Consider the following 18,357-nt stretch of genomic DNA (forward strand, 5'->3'; position numbering starts at 1 on the left):
ATTCCCACCAGCACCACCAGCACCAGCACCACCACCATCACCCCCACCACCACCACCATCACCCTCACCACCATCACCATCACCCCCACAACCACCACCCCTACCATCACCACCACCATCACCCCTACCACCACCACCACCATCACCCCCACCACCACCACCACCACCCCCACCACCCCCACCCCCACCACCACCACCACAACCATCACCCCACCACCATCACCATCACCATCACCCCCACAGCCACCACCATCACCCCCACCACCACCACCACCATCACCCCCACCACCACCACCACCACCCCCACCCCCACCACCACCACCCCCACCACCACCATCACCATCACCCCCACCACCATCACCACCACCACCCCCACCATCACCACCATCACCCCCACAACCACCACTATCACCCCCCACCACCACCACCACCATCACTCCCACCACCATCACCATCACCCCCCCACCACCACCATTACCACCAACAACACCATCACCTCTATCACCATCACCATCATTACCACCACCATCACCAACACCAGCATCACCACCATCACCATCACCCCCACCACCATCACCACCACCACCCCTACCATCACCACCATCACCCCCACAACCACCACTATCACCCCCACCACCACCACCACCACCACCACCATCACTCCCACCACCATCACCATCACCCCCCCCCACCACCATTACCACCACCAACACCATCACCTCTATCACCATCACCATCATTACCACCACCATCACCAACACCATCATCACCACCATCACCATCACCACTACCCACTGGTATCTGAATGCTGTTTCCTGGAATTAAAATATTTCTCCCGCTCACATAGCTGTCCTCTATCACTGAAGGGCAATGCTTTCCTTTTCCTGGACAATCACCCAGAGGTAGCTGGGTCGGGCGGTCCTAAAACACTTCTTTATCTTAAATTTCATTAAAATAAGATGTTCTAAATTAGACAATTATGTGCTGGGGAGCAGGACGTTGTGCTCTGGCGGTCTGAGAATTGCATTGATGTAAGGCAGATCAGCGGAGCAAATGACCAAATGCAATTCCGTCTGGATGCGCAGGGCTCATTAGGACCAGGGCCCGGGGTGAGCTGGGCGTGTGCGCCACCAGAGCGGAGGAGAGGGAAGTGGTCTGGGACTTCAAAGGGGAGGAAGGAGCCCATGTTTGGTAAACAAATGTTTGCTGGGCCTCAGAGAGGGGTGTCTGACGGCCAGGCCCCCCAGTCCCCACCGAAGCCCTGTTCTCTGCAGCCCTCCAGGGAGAGCCCGCTCCCGGGCCAGGTACTGATTCTGTCTCAGTTCTTCCCGGCAGTGCGCAGGGAGGTCAAAGGTCCCGCCTGAGACTTTTTTCCCTTAGACATGGAGTCATGCCCCGCGGAGAGCTGGGGGCGTCCCCCACCCACGACCGGCACTGTGGCCTCTGCCTCTGCAGAGCGGGCGCACACAAAGTCTTAGGGAGAGAGCGGGACCTTCCCCTCTGGCCACAGTAAGTGTTAACACTTGTCAGATTTGCCTGCGTGACCGTCTCCGAGGCTGGAACGGAGTCAGACTCTCTCTCTGCCTCCTGAGTGACGGCTGACATGACACAGAGTGATGTAATCCCCCCCCCCCCCCCGGCCGTCCTCCGTTAAGCCCTCCGACCTCTGGCTCCTCACGTTCGTGGCACAGGGCGCAGCACCGTTTCCTACCGAGAGGTCTGAGCAGCTGCGTGTGTTTGAAACACCGTGTTACAGTTTGTCTTCTGTCTTTACCAGGAAGCTTCGCAGGTGACCCGCTTAGAGAAAGCTGTGCGTCCTTTGCTGGTTTTTGTTTAGCGTAGTGTTGCTGTTGCTAAATGCGGCCAAAAGCAAAGGTAGGGGTCACTGTGCCATAATGCCGCCTGAAATGGTGCGACCCCATCGTCCTCAGGGAGATCCCGGGGAGACCAGGAGGCTCCTTCCTCTCCTGATGACCTCCGCTCCTCCGAACGCATTCGGAGGAGGGAGCAGGGGCCGAGGACCGCTGCTTCTTTTTAAAGAGCCCACGGAAACCTTTACAAATGTGAGAAATGAGGCACTTCCTCCAGCTGTTCTGTGACTGAGGATTCTCCTCAGAGCTTGAGCAAAACGTTGTTTAACCCTTAAACTGGCATTGCTTCCTGCAAACCCAAATGTGCAAAACCAGCTGGGAATGTGCAGTCAGCATCGAAGGACTGTGGTGAGGGACCTGCCCCCACACTCCTCCTCCTCCCCCCCGGGGGGAACAAACTGAGACAGAGGTCCTCTGAGGAGATGGCTCTCCCAGGCAGGCTCACCGGGGCAGGGAGCACTGGAGTATTTATACTCCATGACTCAGTCGCCCAGAGCAGCTCGCAGAGGATTTTCCCTGGACGCAGGAGAGCTGGGCTGGGGCCCATGGGTTGCAAACACCCTCCGAGCTCAGCTTGCGTTTCATTCCCTTTAAGAGAGCACGGCCTCAGCGAGGGCACCGACCTTCCTGTGTGGTGGCATCGCCCGCTGGGCTGGCTATCTTAGTCAGCAAGCCATGGCATGCTTTCTCATAATGGAACAGCATCGGGTTTTGAAAACAACCAAATAATTACAGCTACAGCGCACCCATGTGGATATCACCTGTTTTTTAAAAAACAACACTGGCCGAAACCAGTTTGGCTCAGTGGATAGAGCATCGTCCTGTGGACTGAAAGGTCCCAGGTTCGATTCCGGTCAAGGACATGTACATTGATTGCAGGCACATCCCCGGTGGGGAGTGTGCAGGAGGCAGCTGATCGATGCCTCTCTCTCATTGATTTTCTAGCTCTCTATCCTTCTCCCTTCCTCTCTGAAAAAAATGAGTAAAATACATTAAGACAACAACAACAACACTGCATTTAGGATGGATCTGGGTTTTATCATATCCCGCGAGCCCCTTTGCTGGGCTGTAAGGGACCGTTGTGGGGAAGATGGCTAGATAATTACACACCACGTTGCCAGTCTGTTTGTCCATGGGCTGCGCTGGCCTGGAGGAGGGCCTGCCCTTCGAGCCTCAGCTGTCAGGGGGTCAGGAAGCTCCCGCTGGGGTGGGCTCCGGGTCTAACGGTCTGGAACTGTTTGGCTTTTCCGTGTACAGACCTTCCGGTGGAGTCAGTGACACCGAAAACCAAATCCCTGCGCCTCTCCCCGCCGAGGGTTGCGTGGAGAGCACCGCCCTGCACATCCGCCCGGCCCCCGAGCCCCGCCTCGCCCCCCGCCTCGCCGGGAACCTGGAAGGTGGTCCAGCTTTTTCTGGGAGCAAAAAAGAAGAAATGGGCCCGCGTCACCCCGAGGGCCCCCCCACGCCTGGCCCCCCGAGAGGGCGCTCCGCAGAGGAGGTGGTCTTGCTGGAGAGAAAGGCAGAGGCCGGCTGGCCAGGCCCTGTGGTGGAGCTACAACTGTCCCTGCCTCCGGACCTATGCACGGGCCCCGGGGCCCCCGCCGTGGCCCCCCTGGGGGCTGCAGAGCCTGCGAGCCCTGACCCAGACCCTGATTTACTCCCCGGCGGGACCGTCCCCGTGAACGCAGCCCCCACCGGAGAGAAGGGGCAGGCCCCTCTGAGGTCCAGCAGGACCTTCCGGATCGGCAGGGGCCCGGAGCGGGGCGCGAGGCTGCCCCGCGTGGCGGTGATCCTGGCCTGCGCCGGCGGGCAGCTGGCGGGCGGGTGCGGGCCGCCGGGGGCGGGGCGGGCGGAGTCCCCGCTGGAAGGAGGGCCGGCCCTGGCCGAGGCGCCGCCTCCTCTGGTCGCCTTCGCCGCCTCCTCAGAAGGCACGGAGCAGGGGGACGACCCGCGCGGGGAGCCGGACCTCAGCAGACCGCACAAGCACAGGGCGCGCCACGCACGTGAGTCCTGCCTGCGGCCGGGGCCGGGGCCGGGGCCGGGGCCGGGGCCGGGGCCGGGGCCGGGGCCGGGGGCGGGGGGCGCTGCTGCTGCTCGCCTGCATGGACGGCCCTTTCCCTTAAAGCCCTTCCTCTTTCCCTGGGACACAATGAAACATCGCTAATGCAGGGAAACACCCCCAAGTGAAGTTGTAGCCAGTGCCCGGCTCTGAGCGGGAAGCAGCGAGGTGAGCCGGGTGCAGAGCTCCGTGGTTTTCATGCACATTTGATCCCGGGGCACAGGCTCTGTGACAGACCAGGACACGGCTAGGCTGCCTCTCTGATCTGCCCCGGGACGTGCCCTCTCCCCGGCTCGCGCAGACAGGCGAGTGCTGGCACATGTCAGGAACCGAGGCGCCCGCTGCTCAGGGGGTGCGTGGAGCCAGGCTGCAGGGCTGACGTGGAAAGCAGACCCTGGCTCTGAGGCCCGCCGCCCGCCGCTGAGGATGCCTGCAGGAGCGGCTGACGGACGGGGACATGTGCGGCCGCTGTCACACGATCTGCGCCTGCGAGCCCTCACCGGCCACGGCCACAGCCCTGCCCTCCCAGGCCGGCCCGGGGCCACGTGGAGCATGTCAGTGCCCCACAGAGCACAGGCCTACGTGCCAGGTCCCCCTGCCTCCCCTCCCCCCCGGGTTTTCTACCCCAGGCAGTGATTAGAGGACGCAGAGTGAGGATGAGCAGGCCGTTGGGTTTTATGGTTTTTGTTCTTCTTGGTTTGTTTGTTGTTGTTTTTTTAAATATATGTTATTGATTTTTTTACTGAGAGGAAGGGAGAGAGATAGTTAGAAACATCGATGAGAGAGAGTCATTGACCATCCGCCTCCTGCACACCCACACCTCCTGCACCATGCCCCTGACCAGAATCGAACCAGGGACCCTTCAGTCCGCAGTCAGATGCTCTATCCACTGAGCCAAACCGGTTTTGGCGCTTTTGTTCTTTTTTTTTTCTTTTTCCCACACATTTTTGGGAAGTCTTTGGAGGAGGTGAGGGCTGAGGGGAAAGGCACCAGGTGTCTGAATGGTCTATGACAGCAATGAACTTGGTGAGTCAAAGCAGCAGATGAAGTCTTCCAACCTGTGGTCATTCCTCTCACGGTGTATTTTTAGCAAAAGCATTTGTAGCTTCCTTGGCAAGTGCTGCCAATCATTGCATATCCCTGAAGCATCTGTAGGCACGGCCACATTTATAGATTTTAAACAAGTGCGTGACGGCGGGCTCACATACTTGGCATGCTGGCGGGGTGTCAGTGACAAGTGAGCAACTGTGGCCGTCAGTTGAACAGTAAGTGTATAGCACAGTCAGGGAAACAGTACCTTCAGGAATGACCACACGCTTCGTTATTTCCTCCAAATAAAATGCCATTACCAGCGACTACCTGTAACTTTGTTATAAAACTTCTTACTCTGAGTCTTCGTTTTTGTTTTTTAATTAACCATTAAGACTGATTTTTTCAGTTCAAAAAGAGCTAATTTTCAATCATAAAATACTAAAAAAATTTTTGCCCTGAAATTTCCACTGAACTATTCTGAGTTCAAAACATATTTCGTGAATCTTGCTCATTTTCACTGAATACATGCTTATGACTCATTGTTGCTATAAATTAATTTGCCACCAATTTCTTTTTTATGACAATAATGATAAAATTTTAAATTAAAATTTTTATTTTAAAACTGTCAGACTGTCATTTTTAATGATTTAATTTTTTGTCAGCCGTCACTGAGCTCATAATTTTCACATTTCCCCAAGATTGACACTTATTCGTGCCCCAGCACCATGGATTTTTGCAACTAAAGTCATATTTAAATTTAGCTAGATGACTTTGTAGCTAAAGCTTCGTACATTCACAGCAGTCTAATGTTTCAATTATTATGAATCGTAGTTCAGTACTTTCAATTATTCACAGTTTTCTGAATTTATGCTAATTCAGTCTCCATGAATGGAAAGACTTTGGAGGGAAGTCAGAGGCAAGAAAGAAAGAAGAACACTTGAATATGTAAAGTCATCACATTAATTAAGCTAAATAACATTTTGCCCCCCTACACCACCTCCGATTTTTTTTTAAATGCTTGGCAATCATTTTATATTGACTTTTTATTTTTTTAAGTACGGAAGTACAGATATGCCCCAACTTGCCTTCCAGAACATATTGCCCTTAAATGACCTCCTTTCTGGTTCTGACTGCATCCTGTTAGCTAAGACTCACTGGCACCGCTCACCGCCACGGCATAGGCGCCACCGGACACAAACGCTGAGACCTGTGCTCTGAGGGGCGGGCGTCACCGGCATTTGCACAGGCACAGGCCTTGCATGCACGGAGTTCCCGTGGCACAGTAGGAGTTCAGACTTTATAGTTATTGATTTCGGACAGGAAGGGAGAGGGAGAAACAGCACTGATGAGAGAGAATCATGGACCGGCTGCCTCCTGCACGCCCTCTGCTGGGGACTGAGCCTGCAACCCGGGCATGAGCCCTGACCAGGAATCAAATCAGGACCTCCCGGTTCATGGTGACCCTCAACCCCTGGCCCCATGAAGCTCAGACTTTTAAAGGAGGAGGGGGAGGAAGAGGAGGAGGAGGAAGGGGTTGGTTGCTTCTGCTTGGAGCCCAGCAGCAGGCAGGGGTCTCTCTCCTTCCCGGGTGCACGGGGCGTGGCCGGGGGTCCCCTTCCCCCCCGCCCTCTCCCCCCAGGGCTGTGGGTCGCACGGGGCGTGGCCGGGGGTGCACGGGGCGGGCCCGGGGGCTGCACGGGGCGTGGCCAGAGCTCCCCCTCTTCTTCCCCCCAGGGCAGAGGAGTGCACGGGGCGGGGCCGGGGGGTGCCCGGGGCGTGGCCGGGCCCCCCTCACCTGCCCTCTCCCCCCAGGGCTGCACGGGGGTGCACGGGGCTCGGCCTGGGGGTGCACGGGGCGGGGCCGGGGGCGCACGGGGCAGGGCCGGACCCCCTCACCTCTCCCCCCCAGGGCTGCGGCGCAGCGAGAGCCAGTCGGAGCAGCGGGAGCGGGAGGCCCGGAGGCGATGCCGCCGCATCGCGCAGCTGCTGACGGCCGCGCCGGGGCCGCCGTCCCGCGGGGCGCTCATGTTTAGGAAGCGGCGGCGGCGCGCGCGCAGGTTCACGCTGGTGAGCTACGGCACCGGGGCGCCGCGGCGGCCGGGAGAGCCGGGGGGGCCCGAGGAGGACCCCGAGGACGAGGCCGGGGACGACGCCTGGGACGGCGCCTGGGAGGCCGCCTGGGAGGCCGCGTCGTCGGGCGCCAGCGAGTCCGACGCCAACGAGGAGCCGCCGTCCGACGCCGACGCCGAGGACTGGGACGCGGGGCTCGGGGCCCTCGAGCGGCAGCGCAGCGCCGGGGACCGGATGGAGCTGCTCCCCGACACGGCGGGCAAGGGCGCGCGCATGTTCGCGCGGCGGCGGGAGCGCATGGACCTGATCGCGGCGCAGCAGGAGGAGGACGCGGCGCGCGCGGGGGCGCAGGACGGGGCGCCGGACGGCCCGGGCGCGGAGGAGGCGGCGGGCGGCGCCCCGAGCTCCGTGCACCGGAGCCTCATGGAGCTGAGCCCGGGCCCCGGCCTCGCGCCCCAGCACAACGGCTTCGGCTTCGGTTTCGGCGCGGAGACCCCGCGGACGGCGCCCGGGAACCGGACGGCGCGGCCCTTCCCGGGGCCCGCGGCCGCCCTCTCCCCGCCCCGCAGCCTGGCGAGCCCCACGGCCGAGCTGCCCGCGCCGCCGCCCTACGCGGCCCTCACGCCGCCGCCCGCGGGCCCCGCGCCGCCGCCCTGGCCGCAGCCCGCGCCCTGGCTGCCCGAGCGCCTGGCCTCCCGCGACGAGCGCATCGCCGTGCCCGCCAAGCGCACCGGCATCCTGCAGGAGGCCCGGCGGCGCGGCGCCGCGCGGCCCATGTTCACCTTCCGGGAGCCCGCGGTGAGCCCCAACCCCGAGCTGCTGGCGCTGCTGCAGGGCGCCGAGGCCCGGCGCGGTGGCGCGGACTCGGGGCCGGAGGAGGACCACCTGAGCCTGGGCGCCGAGGCCTGCAACTTCCTGCACGGCGCCGCCAAGCTCAAGACGCCGCCGCCCGTGGCCCCGAAGCCCGCCGCCCGGGCCGCCGCCGCCCAGCCCGCCGCCCCGGCGTCCCCCGTGTCCCCGGCGGCCCCGGCCTGGGCTCCGGGCGCCGCGCCCGCCCGCCCGCCCGCCTTCCCCGGGGCGCCGGCCCCGCCGGGCTCCGCCGCGTCCTCCATCGCCACGGCCCCGCCGCTCTCCCCGCCGGCCCGGCCCGCCAGCGCGCTCAGCCCGGCCGGGCCCTTCCGCGGCGCGCAGGCAGCGGTGACCGGCGCCAGCCCCCCGGCCAGCCTCCCCGCCCGGCCCGCCGAGCTCCCCGCGCCCGCAGGGGGCGCCCCGGAGCCGCCCGCCGAGCTGCCCGCGGGGATGCGGGGCCGCGGCGCGCAGCTGTTCGCGCGGCGGCAGACGCGGATGGAGCGGTTCGTGGTGGACGCGGACACCGTGCAGGCCCGCGCCGCGCGCGCCCCGTCGCCCTCGCCGTCGCTGCCCTCCGGCTGGAAGTTCTCGGCCCAGGTGCGCGCGCCGCCGCCCGCCGCCTACAACCCGCTGCTGTCGCCGTCCTGCCCGCCCGCCGCGCTCCGCGCCCCGCCGCCCGCGCAGGCCGCCGGCGCCGCCCGGAGGAAGGGCAAGAAGCCGCTCAACGCGCTGGAGGTGATGAAGCACCAGCCCTACCAGCTCAGCGCGGCCCTGTTCACCTTCCAGCCGCCGGGCGCCGCGGCCGCCCCAGGGCCCGCCCCCCGGCAGGCGCCCCCGGCCCGGCCGGTCCACGCCAGCCCGGCCAGCGCCCCGGCCCGGGGGGTCCCCGCCGGCTCCCCCACCGACACCCGGGCCGTCCCCGCAGGCTCCCCCGCCGGCGCCTGGGTCCCCGCCGGCTCCCCCGCCGGTGCCCTGGCCGCCGCCGTGCACTCGCCGGCCCGCAGCCCGCCGCCCGCCCTGCTCCCCGAGGCGGCCTCCCCGGCCAGCGGCCCGGGCTCCCCGAGGCGGGAGGCGGCCTCCGTGGCGGCGCCCAGGCCCAAGTTCTCGGCCAAGAGGAGCGGCGTGGCGGCGCAGGTGTGGAAGCCCTCGATCGCGGAGGAGTAACCCGGGGGCGGAGGGAAGCCCGGGGTCCGCGCTGCGTGGAGCGATGGTTTGCGGTGTTACTGAGTCCCCCCCACCCCCCCAAAGAAAAGCTTAGCGAGCCCCCCACTCCCTTAGCTTCAGATGCCGCCTCCCCCCGGGTCCGGAGCATGCTGTGGCCAGTGAGGCAGGAACCCAGCTCAGGATCTGCAGCCACACGATCTGCTTTGTGCATTAAACCTGGGGACGCCCCGCAGAGCCTGGCCCTGAGGTTCAGTGGGCAGATGCTTAGGTTCTGCTCAGCTGGACAGGCAGTGGTCAGTGACCGTTATCCCCCACCTGGCCGGCCCTGTCCCTGGGAAGGGCTCACCTCCGAGCACAGGACACGCAGGCTGGGGTTCCTTCGGAAGCAGTGTTTTATCTCTGTCACTAGGTTTAGGGGTAGGAAACGTATCGAGGGCAGAGGTCAGCTCCGGTTCCCACTCGGCCACGGGTGAGCTGCGGAGAAGGTGCCTGGGACTGCTGGCCGGTGCAGGGTTAGGGGTCAGAGAGAGGGCATGGTCACTGCTGGGCTCAGGAGGTGTATTCGCTTCCAGGGGTAAATATGGAGATGGGATGGGGAGAGGGATGGCGGAGAGGGATAATGGTCCCAGCCAGCGATTCCCACCACCCCCATCACTCCGGAGACTAAGCGAGCGCTCCTCTCCTCCGGGGTTTCTGGGGTGGAGGCTGGCGGTGGAGGAAGGTAGGAAGGTGGGCGGGCCTCGGGTGCAGGTCCAGGCGACAGGTGTCTCCCGGAGACCACGTGACTGGAGAGAGAGGGTGCTGGTGGAGCGGCAGGCCGAGGGTGAGTGCCCCCGAGATCAACACCGTTTTCCCGCGGCCTCACAGACTTCCTCCTGCGTTTCTTCCGCTTTTCTGACACCTGCTCCTCCCGCTGTGCCTTGCGGTTCTAACCTCGCACCTTCACGTTAGGATCTACCTTTGCCGGGCCGGGAGGATGGAGGGTGCCCGCAAGGTTACCTTGTGGGTAGGGCCTGGTCGCACCTGCCGTCACCCAGCTGGCCACGGAGCCGGCCACGGAGCCGGCCACGGAGCCGGCCACGGAGCCGGCCACGGAGCCGGCCACGTGGCTGACGGGCACCCAGAGACCTTGCCCGTGGCTATTTTAAGCCCGAGGCTGAGCAGCGTTGGAAACTATTCAGCGAGAGTTCGGGCAGATTACAGAGCGCTCCTGGCGGCTCCGGGGCCAGCACCACGCACAGGAGCCGCGTGAGAGGCGCGCAGGGAGACTGCCTGAGTTTGGGGACGAGGCCCCGCTGGGACCTGTGAGGACCTCCGCGCCCTTTCTCTGCTGTCCTGTCCCTGCTCTCTCCCGCCATCCTATTAAAACGTTACTTTCCTCTTCACCTGTTCCATGTACGTTTTTTACCATCGTCCCTCTGCGAGCTGCTCTCTGGCTGGGCTGTTCTCTGACCTTTCTCTGACAATGCTCCCCAAACACCTGCATTTCCTTTAGGTTTTGTTTATTGGTTTCAGAGAGGAAAGGAGAGGGAGAGAGACAGAAACATCAGTGATGAGAGAGAATCATGGCTTGGCTCTGCCTCCCGCCTGCCCCCCTTGAGGATCGACCCCACAACCGGGCCTGGAAGGTGGCCTGGCTCGCAGGCGGATGCCCAGCCACGGAGCCCCTGCACTTCCTTTCCGCCGGCGTGTCCATTTCCCCACGAAACAGCAGCCGTGGTGTCTGAGACACTCGCCTGGAGGAGACCTACGCCAGCTGCAGACAATGGCCCTTCTGCCTGTTCTCTGGCCGCTCCAGGCCTGCGGGGGCCGTGGACCCAGAGCCGCAAACGGGCGCAGCGCGGGCTCACGTGCCTTCTGGGGAGCCGGGGAGCAGAGGAACGCGGGATAAAGGAAGACTCCGTGTGCCCTTCACTGAAAGAACTGTCGCCCGCACAGGAAGTCCGCAAGACGCTGTGCATTCTGCATTCTTCTCTAACGGAACAACCAAAAAAGGCTGCTGACGGCCGAGCGGCGAGGACATGGCTTGGCCCCTGGCGTTCCTCGCGTAGCGGCGAAGAGCGTGAGTCAGCGGGCGCCATGGCCACGGCCGTCCGCCGGAGAGCCTCGCTCCAGGGCGGCGTCGGAAGTCCCCCAGGTGTCCAGGGCCTGCGGGTGGCAGGAGAAGTGCTCTCCGCCCACTTCCGGTGGGGCAGGCGGTGACCTAAACAGGCCTTTTGCTGACTGACACCACAGGAGCATGACTGGCACTGTCATGGATCCCCAAACGCTGCTGAGGCACAGGCCAGGCGGGTGGGCAGGGCAGCCCAGCTCCCGCTGGCCCCGGGCATTGTCCATCTGGGTGCACAGTCCCCTGGGGAAGAGGCCTCCCCCGCCCTGCAGGTGGGCAGCGCAAGGAGAGCCGGGCCTGCTCCCTGGAGCCAGACGGCGCCCTCTGCCCTTTCTCCCCACCGGGGCCCTGGGAGCCTGCCCGCGGGTAAGCTCAGGGGGAGCTGTGCCAGCGCCAGCAGGGCTGGGGGAGGCTGAGGACACGGGGCTCAGCGTCCCTCCCCGCACCCGCTGCCCCGGTGTCGGTGGTGCTGGCGGCAGGTGTGGGCTGTGCCGCCGGCTGTGGGTCCGGGAGGCAGTTTTTGTTCTTTGGGCACCGGGCCTCTTCCCTGGCGCTCTTAGCTGAGTGTGGGCGCAGCTCCTGCGAATCCGCATTTCGCCTTCAGCACCACAGCGCCCGCGACTGCCTGGCGTCCGTGCTGTGCCTGTGCCCACCCCGAGGACCCTGTGCGCAGTCACAGGCCTGCGGTGTCCACGCGAGCTGACCTGGCGCTGAGCCCGCAGGGCCCTGTGGACCCGCTCCACGGCTCCCCATCGCGCCTCGAACCTCCCTCCCAGCCGCGACGCTCGGACCGGGGTGTCCCCGGTCAGTACAGCGGGGGAGGCGGGAGCTGAGGACTGCCCTCTGATCCTGGCACAGGTACACGTTTATTTCTGATATTACGGTAGCAGGCACGTCTTTGTTCGGAGAGGGAACACGCACCATGTCTGCACTGTGACTGTTCACTGCCGTGTGACCGAACACGTTCAGCATATGTTTAATCACACACACCGGGCTGTCCCAGACCACGTGAGCGTCTGCACGTTAAAATATACCCAGCGTGATATTCTCGGTGGCGTCTCATTTCCCGTCACAGACGCCAGTCCCTTTGCCCGCGGGGAAAGCCACCGTGTCCCAGGCGGGGTGGCCCCGCGTGAGCCGGCCCCGTCACGCCGGAGGGCAGGCCCCTGCCGGCGCGGTGGGCTCCCAGACAGTCTCTCCCGCACCGGAGTCTGGCTGCTCAGTCAGTCTGAGAGGTCCGAACCAGGTCCGCACTGAGGGAGGGCATGTCCTGGCCGGGCTCTCGGTGAACCCTGGGGGGCCACTTTGCCGTGACCGGTGTCCTCAGCCCTCGACTCTGGAACTTCCAGGGACGTCTCCGAGCACACGGGGCCTGAGTGGCCCTTCCCTGCAGAGGGCCGAGCCGGTCCCGACCTCGGGTGCCTGCCTGTGTGGCTGGGCACCAGGGCCTGGCGGGCAGGACACAGGTGACCGCCACCACGAAGGGTTGTTTTCTGAAAAGCTGAGTGCTCATGCCACTCCCAGAGGGGGCCCGGGCTGCAGGCTGTTCCCTGAGGCCAGGCCTGTTGAGCTGTTGGGAAAGTTGTGAGAGGTCATGAGAAACGCGTGTGAATCCCGAGGCCCCACTCTCTTCCCAGGGCCACTGGCCTGCGGTCCCCTGGCCGGCCTCTCTGGGGGACTCGGGGGACGCAGCCCCAGCCAGTCCCGTGCCCGGAGTCAGCAGCCGGCATTCCGGGAAGTCCTGACATCCCTCCGGAGTGGGCCGAGGGCCAGCTCGGCCAGGCCATCCCCGGGCCGGACACCCGGCGGCGTGGCCAAGAGGCCATCACGGTCCCGGCTCTGATGCTGGGGGTGAGGTGTGCCATCCTGCGCTGTCCTGTGGAGCCTGGGGGACAAATCCAGCCTTCGGGCCCGTAGCAGAACCCCCTCTCCTCGCTGTCATCGGGGACAGTTCCTTAGATTTTTAAAAAGCTGCGCCTCCACGGTTTGTGAATTTGTGCACTGACTCCCGTCTGGCACTAGGAAATCACAGAGCTTCCTGCTCAGAGCAGCCGGACGCAGAGAAATTAAACATTTTACCCTGAGCCTGTCAGGCACGTCTCCAGCTCCTGGCCACGAGGCTCTCGGCCGGTGGGACAGGTCCCGGGGTTAAGGAGAGACCGCAAGGTCTCCCAGCTCCCGCCGTCAGTTGACTTTGTTTTGAATCACAGGATTTCTTAACTCTAATTTTTTTTTTGTTCTGAATGTTGACCGAGTTCTTGGCGTGTTGACCTAATGCATGTGCTGTACGACGTGAAGCACACTGAGCGTCCCCCGTGAAAACAACCCCGAGGACCCCGGCCCAGCCGCCTCCCCTCCCCCACCCGCTGGTGAGGACAAGGTTCAAGGTCACAAGGACCTGCTGGGAGCCTCTGGGGGGCTGTTGATGGTTCATTCTTGGAGAAAAAACAAAACAGGACACAGCGGTTCTGAGCGAGAAGAAAGCAGGTCCGGGGAAAGGGAGGAAGCCAAAGCGGGAAGCACGAGTTTGTTCTGTTTCCTGCGGGAGGCGCTCCAGGACTCGGAGCCTTTGGTGTCTCCGCGGCGTGAGCATCGCTCTCCCAGGCCCCACAGCACCGAGGTCTCAGCCGGGGACACGGGCGGCGGGGGGGGGGGGGGGGGGGGACCCCGGGGGGGGGACCCCGCGGCACCGAGGTCTCAGTCAGGGGGGACCCCGCGGCACCGAGGTCTCAGCCGGGGACACGGGCGGGGCCCGGCATGGCCGCCGCCGCCTGCAGCGCAGACTGGATCCCACGGTGCCGATGGCAGTGTTCACGGAGCGCAGACCGTGGGCCGCACAGCGGGTGCCGGACCTTCCGAGATCCTCCGTTTTCATTGATGGAGGACGGACGGACCGTAGTTCAGGGTGCGGCACAGGATTCCACGCTGTGCCTGTTGACCCCGTGAGCCCGCCACGCTCACCCCTCGTAGTTACGTGATGAGAATGGTGGACACCTCCTCTTAGCACCTCTCGGTGCGGGTGCAGAGAACATGGAGAGAAAAACAAACACCACGCCCAGCATTATCACCTTCGGTCACAGGACTCAGGTGATCGCTGAAGTCGCACCTTTGACCCCTGCACCCAGCCCCCCCCCAACCTCTGGCACCCGCGTGGGTGACCCCTTAAACAGCCGCCCTGCGGGACACGTACACTTTCCCTGTGTTCAGGTCCCAGCGGGCTCTCAGGCACAGGCTGCCTCACTGCCAGGACCTCCCAGGCTGACCTGCTCCCCACCGGCTCCCGTGCAGGTCACTCATCCTGGGAGACACTGACCAAACTCCCTGGCGTCCGTGCCCCAGTGAGGGACCCTCCTGATTGGTGGAGAAGGTGCCCGGGAGCAGTGGCAGCCTCCCTTTGGGGTACCTGCCCATCAGAGGCCACAGGGGGGAGGGGAGGACCTGTCCATCGGGTCCTATGGGAGGGACCTGCCTGTCAGAGGCCACGGGGGAGGGACCTGCCCGTCAGAGGCCACGGGGGAGGGACCTGCCCATTAGAGGCCACGGGGGAGGGACCTGCCCGTCAGGCCACGGGGGAGGGACCTGCCCGTCAGGCCACGGGGGAGGGGACCTGCCCATTAGAGGCCACGGGGGAGGGACCTGCCCGTCAGAGGCCATGGGGGAGGGACCTGCCCGTCAGAGGCCACGGGGGAGGGACCTGCCCGTCAGAGGCCACAAGCCCCAGGCTCTGAGGCCGTGCAGAGCTGCTCCAGCCTCTTCCCCGCTGTCCCTGGACATGGGCTCAGCACGGCCTTTGGGGGTAACTGACCCGGTGCCCAGAAGTGGGATCGGTTTCCAGAAACAGTGACGCCGGGCCTGCAGCCCCCAGCGCCCTGCCAGCCGCCACTCTGTCCGCAGGCTGAGCGCTGGTGTAGGGAGGAGCATGAATGCCAGCCGCCTTCCACCCGGGCACTTCTGTGGGTTTCCTGGAACTTCTAGAATCCTCTGAGTCAGAAGCAGAAGTCAGGACCGATCTTGAAGAGAAAAAAGCCAACAAGCCGAGAATCTGAAAAATTTCCGATTAGAAAATTGCTTTTATTTCAAAACAATTAAATTGATTTCATTCAACTTTTTCTGACGTTCAATCACAATTTTTTTTTCTTTAAAAGTAAAAGAGCAACTAAAAGTAAAAAAGGTCACAGTCTTGCATGACACACTCCTTAGTTCTTTTCCAAAAAAATAGAAACATTTTAAAAAGTGTTCACAACCACCCTCTAAAGCTAAGAAGCCCGTCAGCGATAGGCTGAAGCATATAATAAAGTGCTAAAGTGTCACTTTGGTCCTTCCACAATTCGGGTGTTTCCCCCTAATCATGCAGAATGTATTGTGGTCCAGCTACTTGTTGGTGTTTATCAGAAAGTGCCAACCACCCTCTTTCCTGTAAACCATTGGTAGGGACTACACAGTTTGAATTCTACCTTATGAATTAGCCAGCAGACTGCCACAGCCCATTCTGGGTGGCGTCGCTGAAATAAACAGCAAAGCAAAATACGTCCCTCAGAACTTTGGACTTTAATTTAATTTTACAGTTGAATTCACCAAGCACCATGGTTTCCTGCTGCACAGACCTTAGCTCGCACACACAGCGCCTTCACGGCGTTCCCACACAGCTGCCAGCGTCTGTTCCCGGGAAAAGTCCAGACCCTCTGGGCCCTCTTAGAATTTCGGGCTCAGTGGGTCCAGGTGGAATACACCCCAGGGGTTGTGATGCTAGGAGGCTGGGACCACATTTTGAAAAATACTTTTGTAACACACACACACACACACACACACACACACACACCACACACACACACACACACACACACACATAAAACACATCACACAGACACACACACACAGACACACGCACACACATAAAATACACACAGACACACACACATAAAACACACACACACACACAAAACACACAGTACACTTCAGTCAGGCTCATTCTTCCAGCCTGTTAGCAGTTTCCCAGTTCACCCCTTCATCCTGGAAATGCCCCCCTTTTAGCTCTGAGTGGAGGGAACCCAGCCAGAGTGCCATGGGCGGCTGTACCCCCAGTGTCCAGGAGATGGCAGCAAATGCCGTCCTGTGGGCAGGGCTTCCCCGCAGCCCTCCCAAACCTGGACACGGAATTTGAATGGAACATCGTTTCTCATTGATTTCTCTTTTTAAAAACCTCTATTGTTGAGAGTATTACTTCCCCCTCGCTGACCCCTCCACCCGGTTCCCGCCCTGCCTCAGGCCTTCACCACCCTACTGTCTGTATCCATAGGTGAAATCTTTAGTTAATCTCTCCCCCCTCCCCTCTTCCCTTCCCCCTGATATTTCTGTCCGTTCCATGCTTCCATGCCTTTGATTCTATTTTATTCACCAGTTTATTTTGTTCATTAGATTTATTGTTCATTTATTTTGATTTTTAGATTCAATTGTTGGTAGATATTTATTGCCATTTTATTGTTCATGTTTTTTATTTCTTCTTCTTCTCCTCCCCCACCTGCTCCCCCTCCTCATCCTCCTTCTTCCTCTTCTTAAAGAAGACCCTCCAACATCTCATGTAATGCTGGTTTGGTGGTGATGAACTCCTTTACCTTTTGCTTGTCTGTGAAGCTCTATCTGACCCTCAATTCTAAATTTGAGCTTTGCTGGGTAAAATAATCTTGGATGTAGGTCATTGGTATTCATTACTTTGTATATTTGTTGCCACTCCCTTCTGGCCTGCAAAGTTTCTGTTGAGACATCAGCTGACAGTCATATGGAACTTCCCTTGTAGGACACTAACTGCTTTTCTCATGCTGCTTTTAAGATTCTCTTTGTCTTTAACCTTTGGCATTTGAGTTATGCTGTGTCTTGGTGTGGGCCTCTTTGGGTTCCTCTTGTTTGGGTTCTCTGTGCTTCATTTTTTTGTAAGTCTATTTCTTTCACCTGGTAGGGGAATTTTTCTGTTGTTATTTCTTCAAATAGATTTTCAATATCTTGCTCTCTCTCTTCTCCTTCTGGCACCCCCATGATGTGAATGTTGGTGCGCTTGAAGTTGTCCCAGAGGCTCCTTATACTATCTTCATATTTTTGGATTCTTTTTCTTTTTGATCTTCTGATTGGGTGTTTTTTGCTTCCTCATATTCCAAATCTTTGATTTGATTCTCGAACTCCTCTACTCTATTGTCAAATCCCTGTAAATTATTCTTTATTTCAGTTAGTGTATTCATTTCTAACTGGTCCTTTTCATGTCTTTCCATTCTCACTAAGATCCATGAAAATTTCATGTAGATCCTTGAGTAACCTTATCACTGTGGTTTTGAACTCTGTATGTAGTAGTTTGCTTGCTTCCATTTCTTTCATTTGTGACATGTTTCTTTTTCTCCCCATTTTGGCTGCTTCCCTGAGTTTGTTCCTTGTGTATTAGGTAGAGCGGCTATGTCTCCTGGAATTGGTAGAGTGGCTTTGTGTGGCTCAGCCTCCCAGGCTCACTGATTTTTTAAACTGAAGAATACAAAGGCCTTCAGATGTGATTTCATGGAACACCCTGCTTCTAATCCTGGCAGAGAATAAATATTTCTAGGAGCAGAATGATATGAATTTTATCATCCTGAGGAGGGACTGGACCAAATTCCTCATCTCTGGGAAAGGAAGGGATTCAGGACTTCTCATGGTGGGAGAGCAGTTGAGTCACAGATGTTCTCAGCAGTAACTAATTTAAATCTCTCTGGCATGAATCAGGACATTCTGATCTTGTGATCTTGGCTAACGGACACTTTTGATGCACTTTGAAGGCTAATTAGCTTTTTAAAATGAAAACAGATATGTTTGTAGAATCTGCAAAACCAGAAAGAAGCTCATGCACTTTATGGGTCACAGGAGGAGCCCAAAGTTTCTGTGGAACCTGAAGAGTGAAGTGATGGAGCGGTGAGGTGGACAGACGAGGCGCAGAGTGTGGGACCACATGGCAGAAACCCCCACCGAGGGCAGCTTCGATCCCACGGCAGTGCTGTGTTCAGACCTGTGACACGCTCAGGTTTATTCCTGAAACCGAGAGGGAGGTGCCAGTCCGGATGTCGGTAACACAGATACATGTCTGCACACTTTCCAGTGGAGGAGAAATGACTGTAAGGAAATTGGGAGCTAGATATTTGAGGACGAGAGTGAAGGTCTCCATTGGTGAAAAGGAAGGAATTAGAACT

General features: G+C 60.2%; 1 protein-coding gene across 1 annotated transcript in view; it reads left to right on the forward strand.

Annotated features, from left to right (window-relative positions):
• Window positions 1–12,203, forward strand: part of SYNPO2 (synaptopodin 2) — a 137,708-nt gene extending 125,505 nt beyond the window's left edge. The window contains exons 3-4 of the mRNA XM_084883397.1: window positions 3,129–3,874; window positions 6,872–12,203. Of these exons, the coding sequence (XP_084739523.1) occupies window positions 3,129–3,874; window positions 6,872–9,045 (2,920 nt within the window). The 3' untranslated portion in view covers window positions 9,046–12,203. The remainder of the gene's footprint in view (window positions 1–3,128; window positions 3,875–6,871) is intronic.
• Window positions 12,204–18,357: the final 6,154 nt, after the last annotated feature.

The sequence above is a fragment of the Pipistrellus hanaki genome, assembly GCF_964339955.1.
Source record: "Pipistrellus hanaki genome assembly, chromosome: 5".
NCBI classification, from domain to species: domain Eukaryota; kingdom Metazoa; phylum Chordata; class Mammalia; order Chiroptera; family Vespertilionidae; genus Pipistrellus; species Pipistrellus hanaki.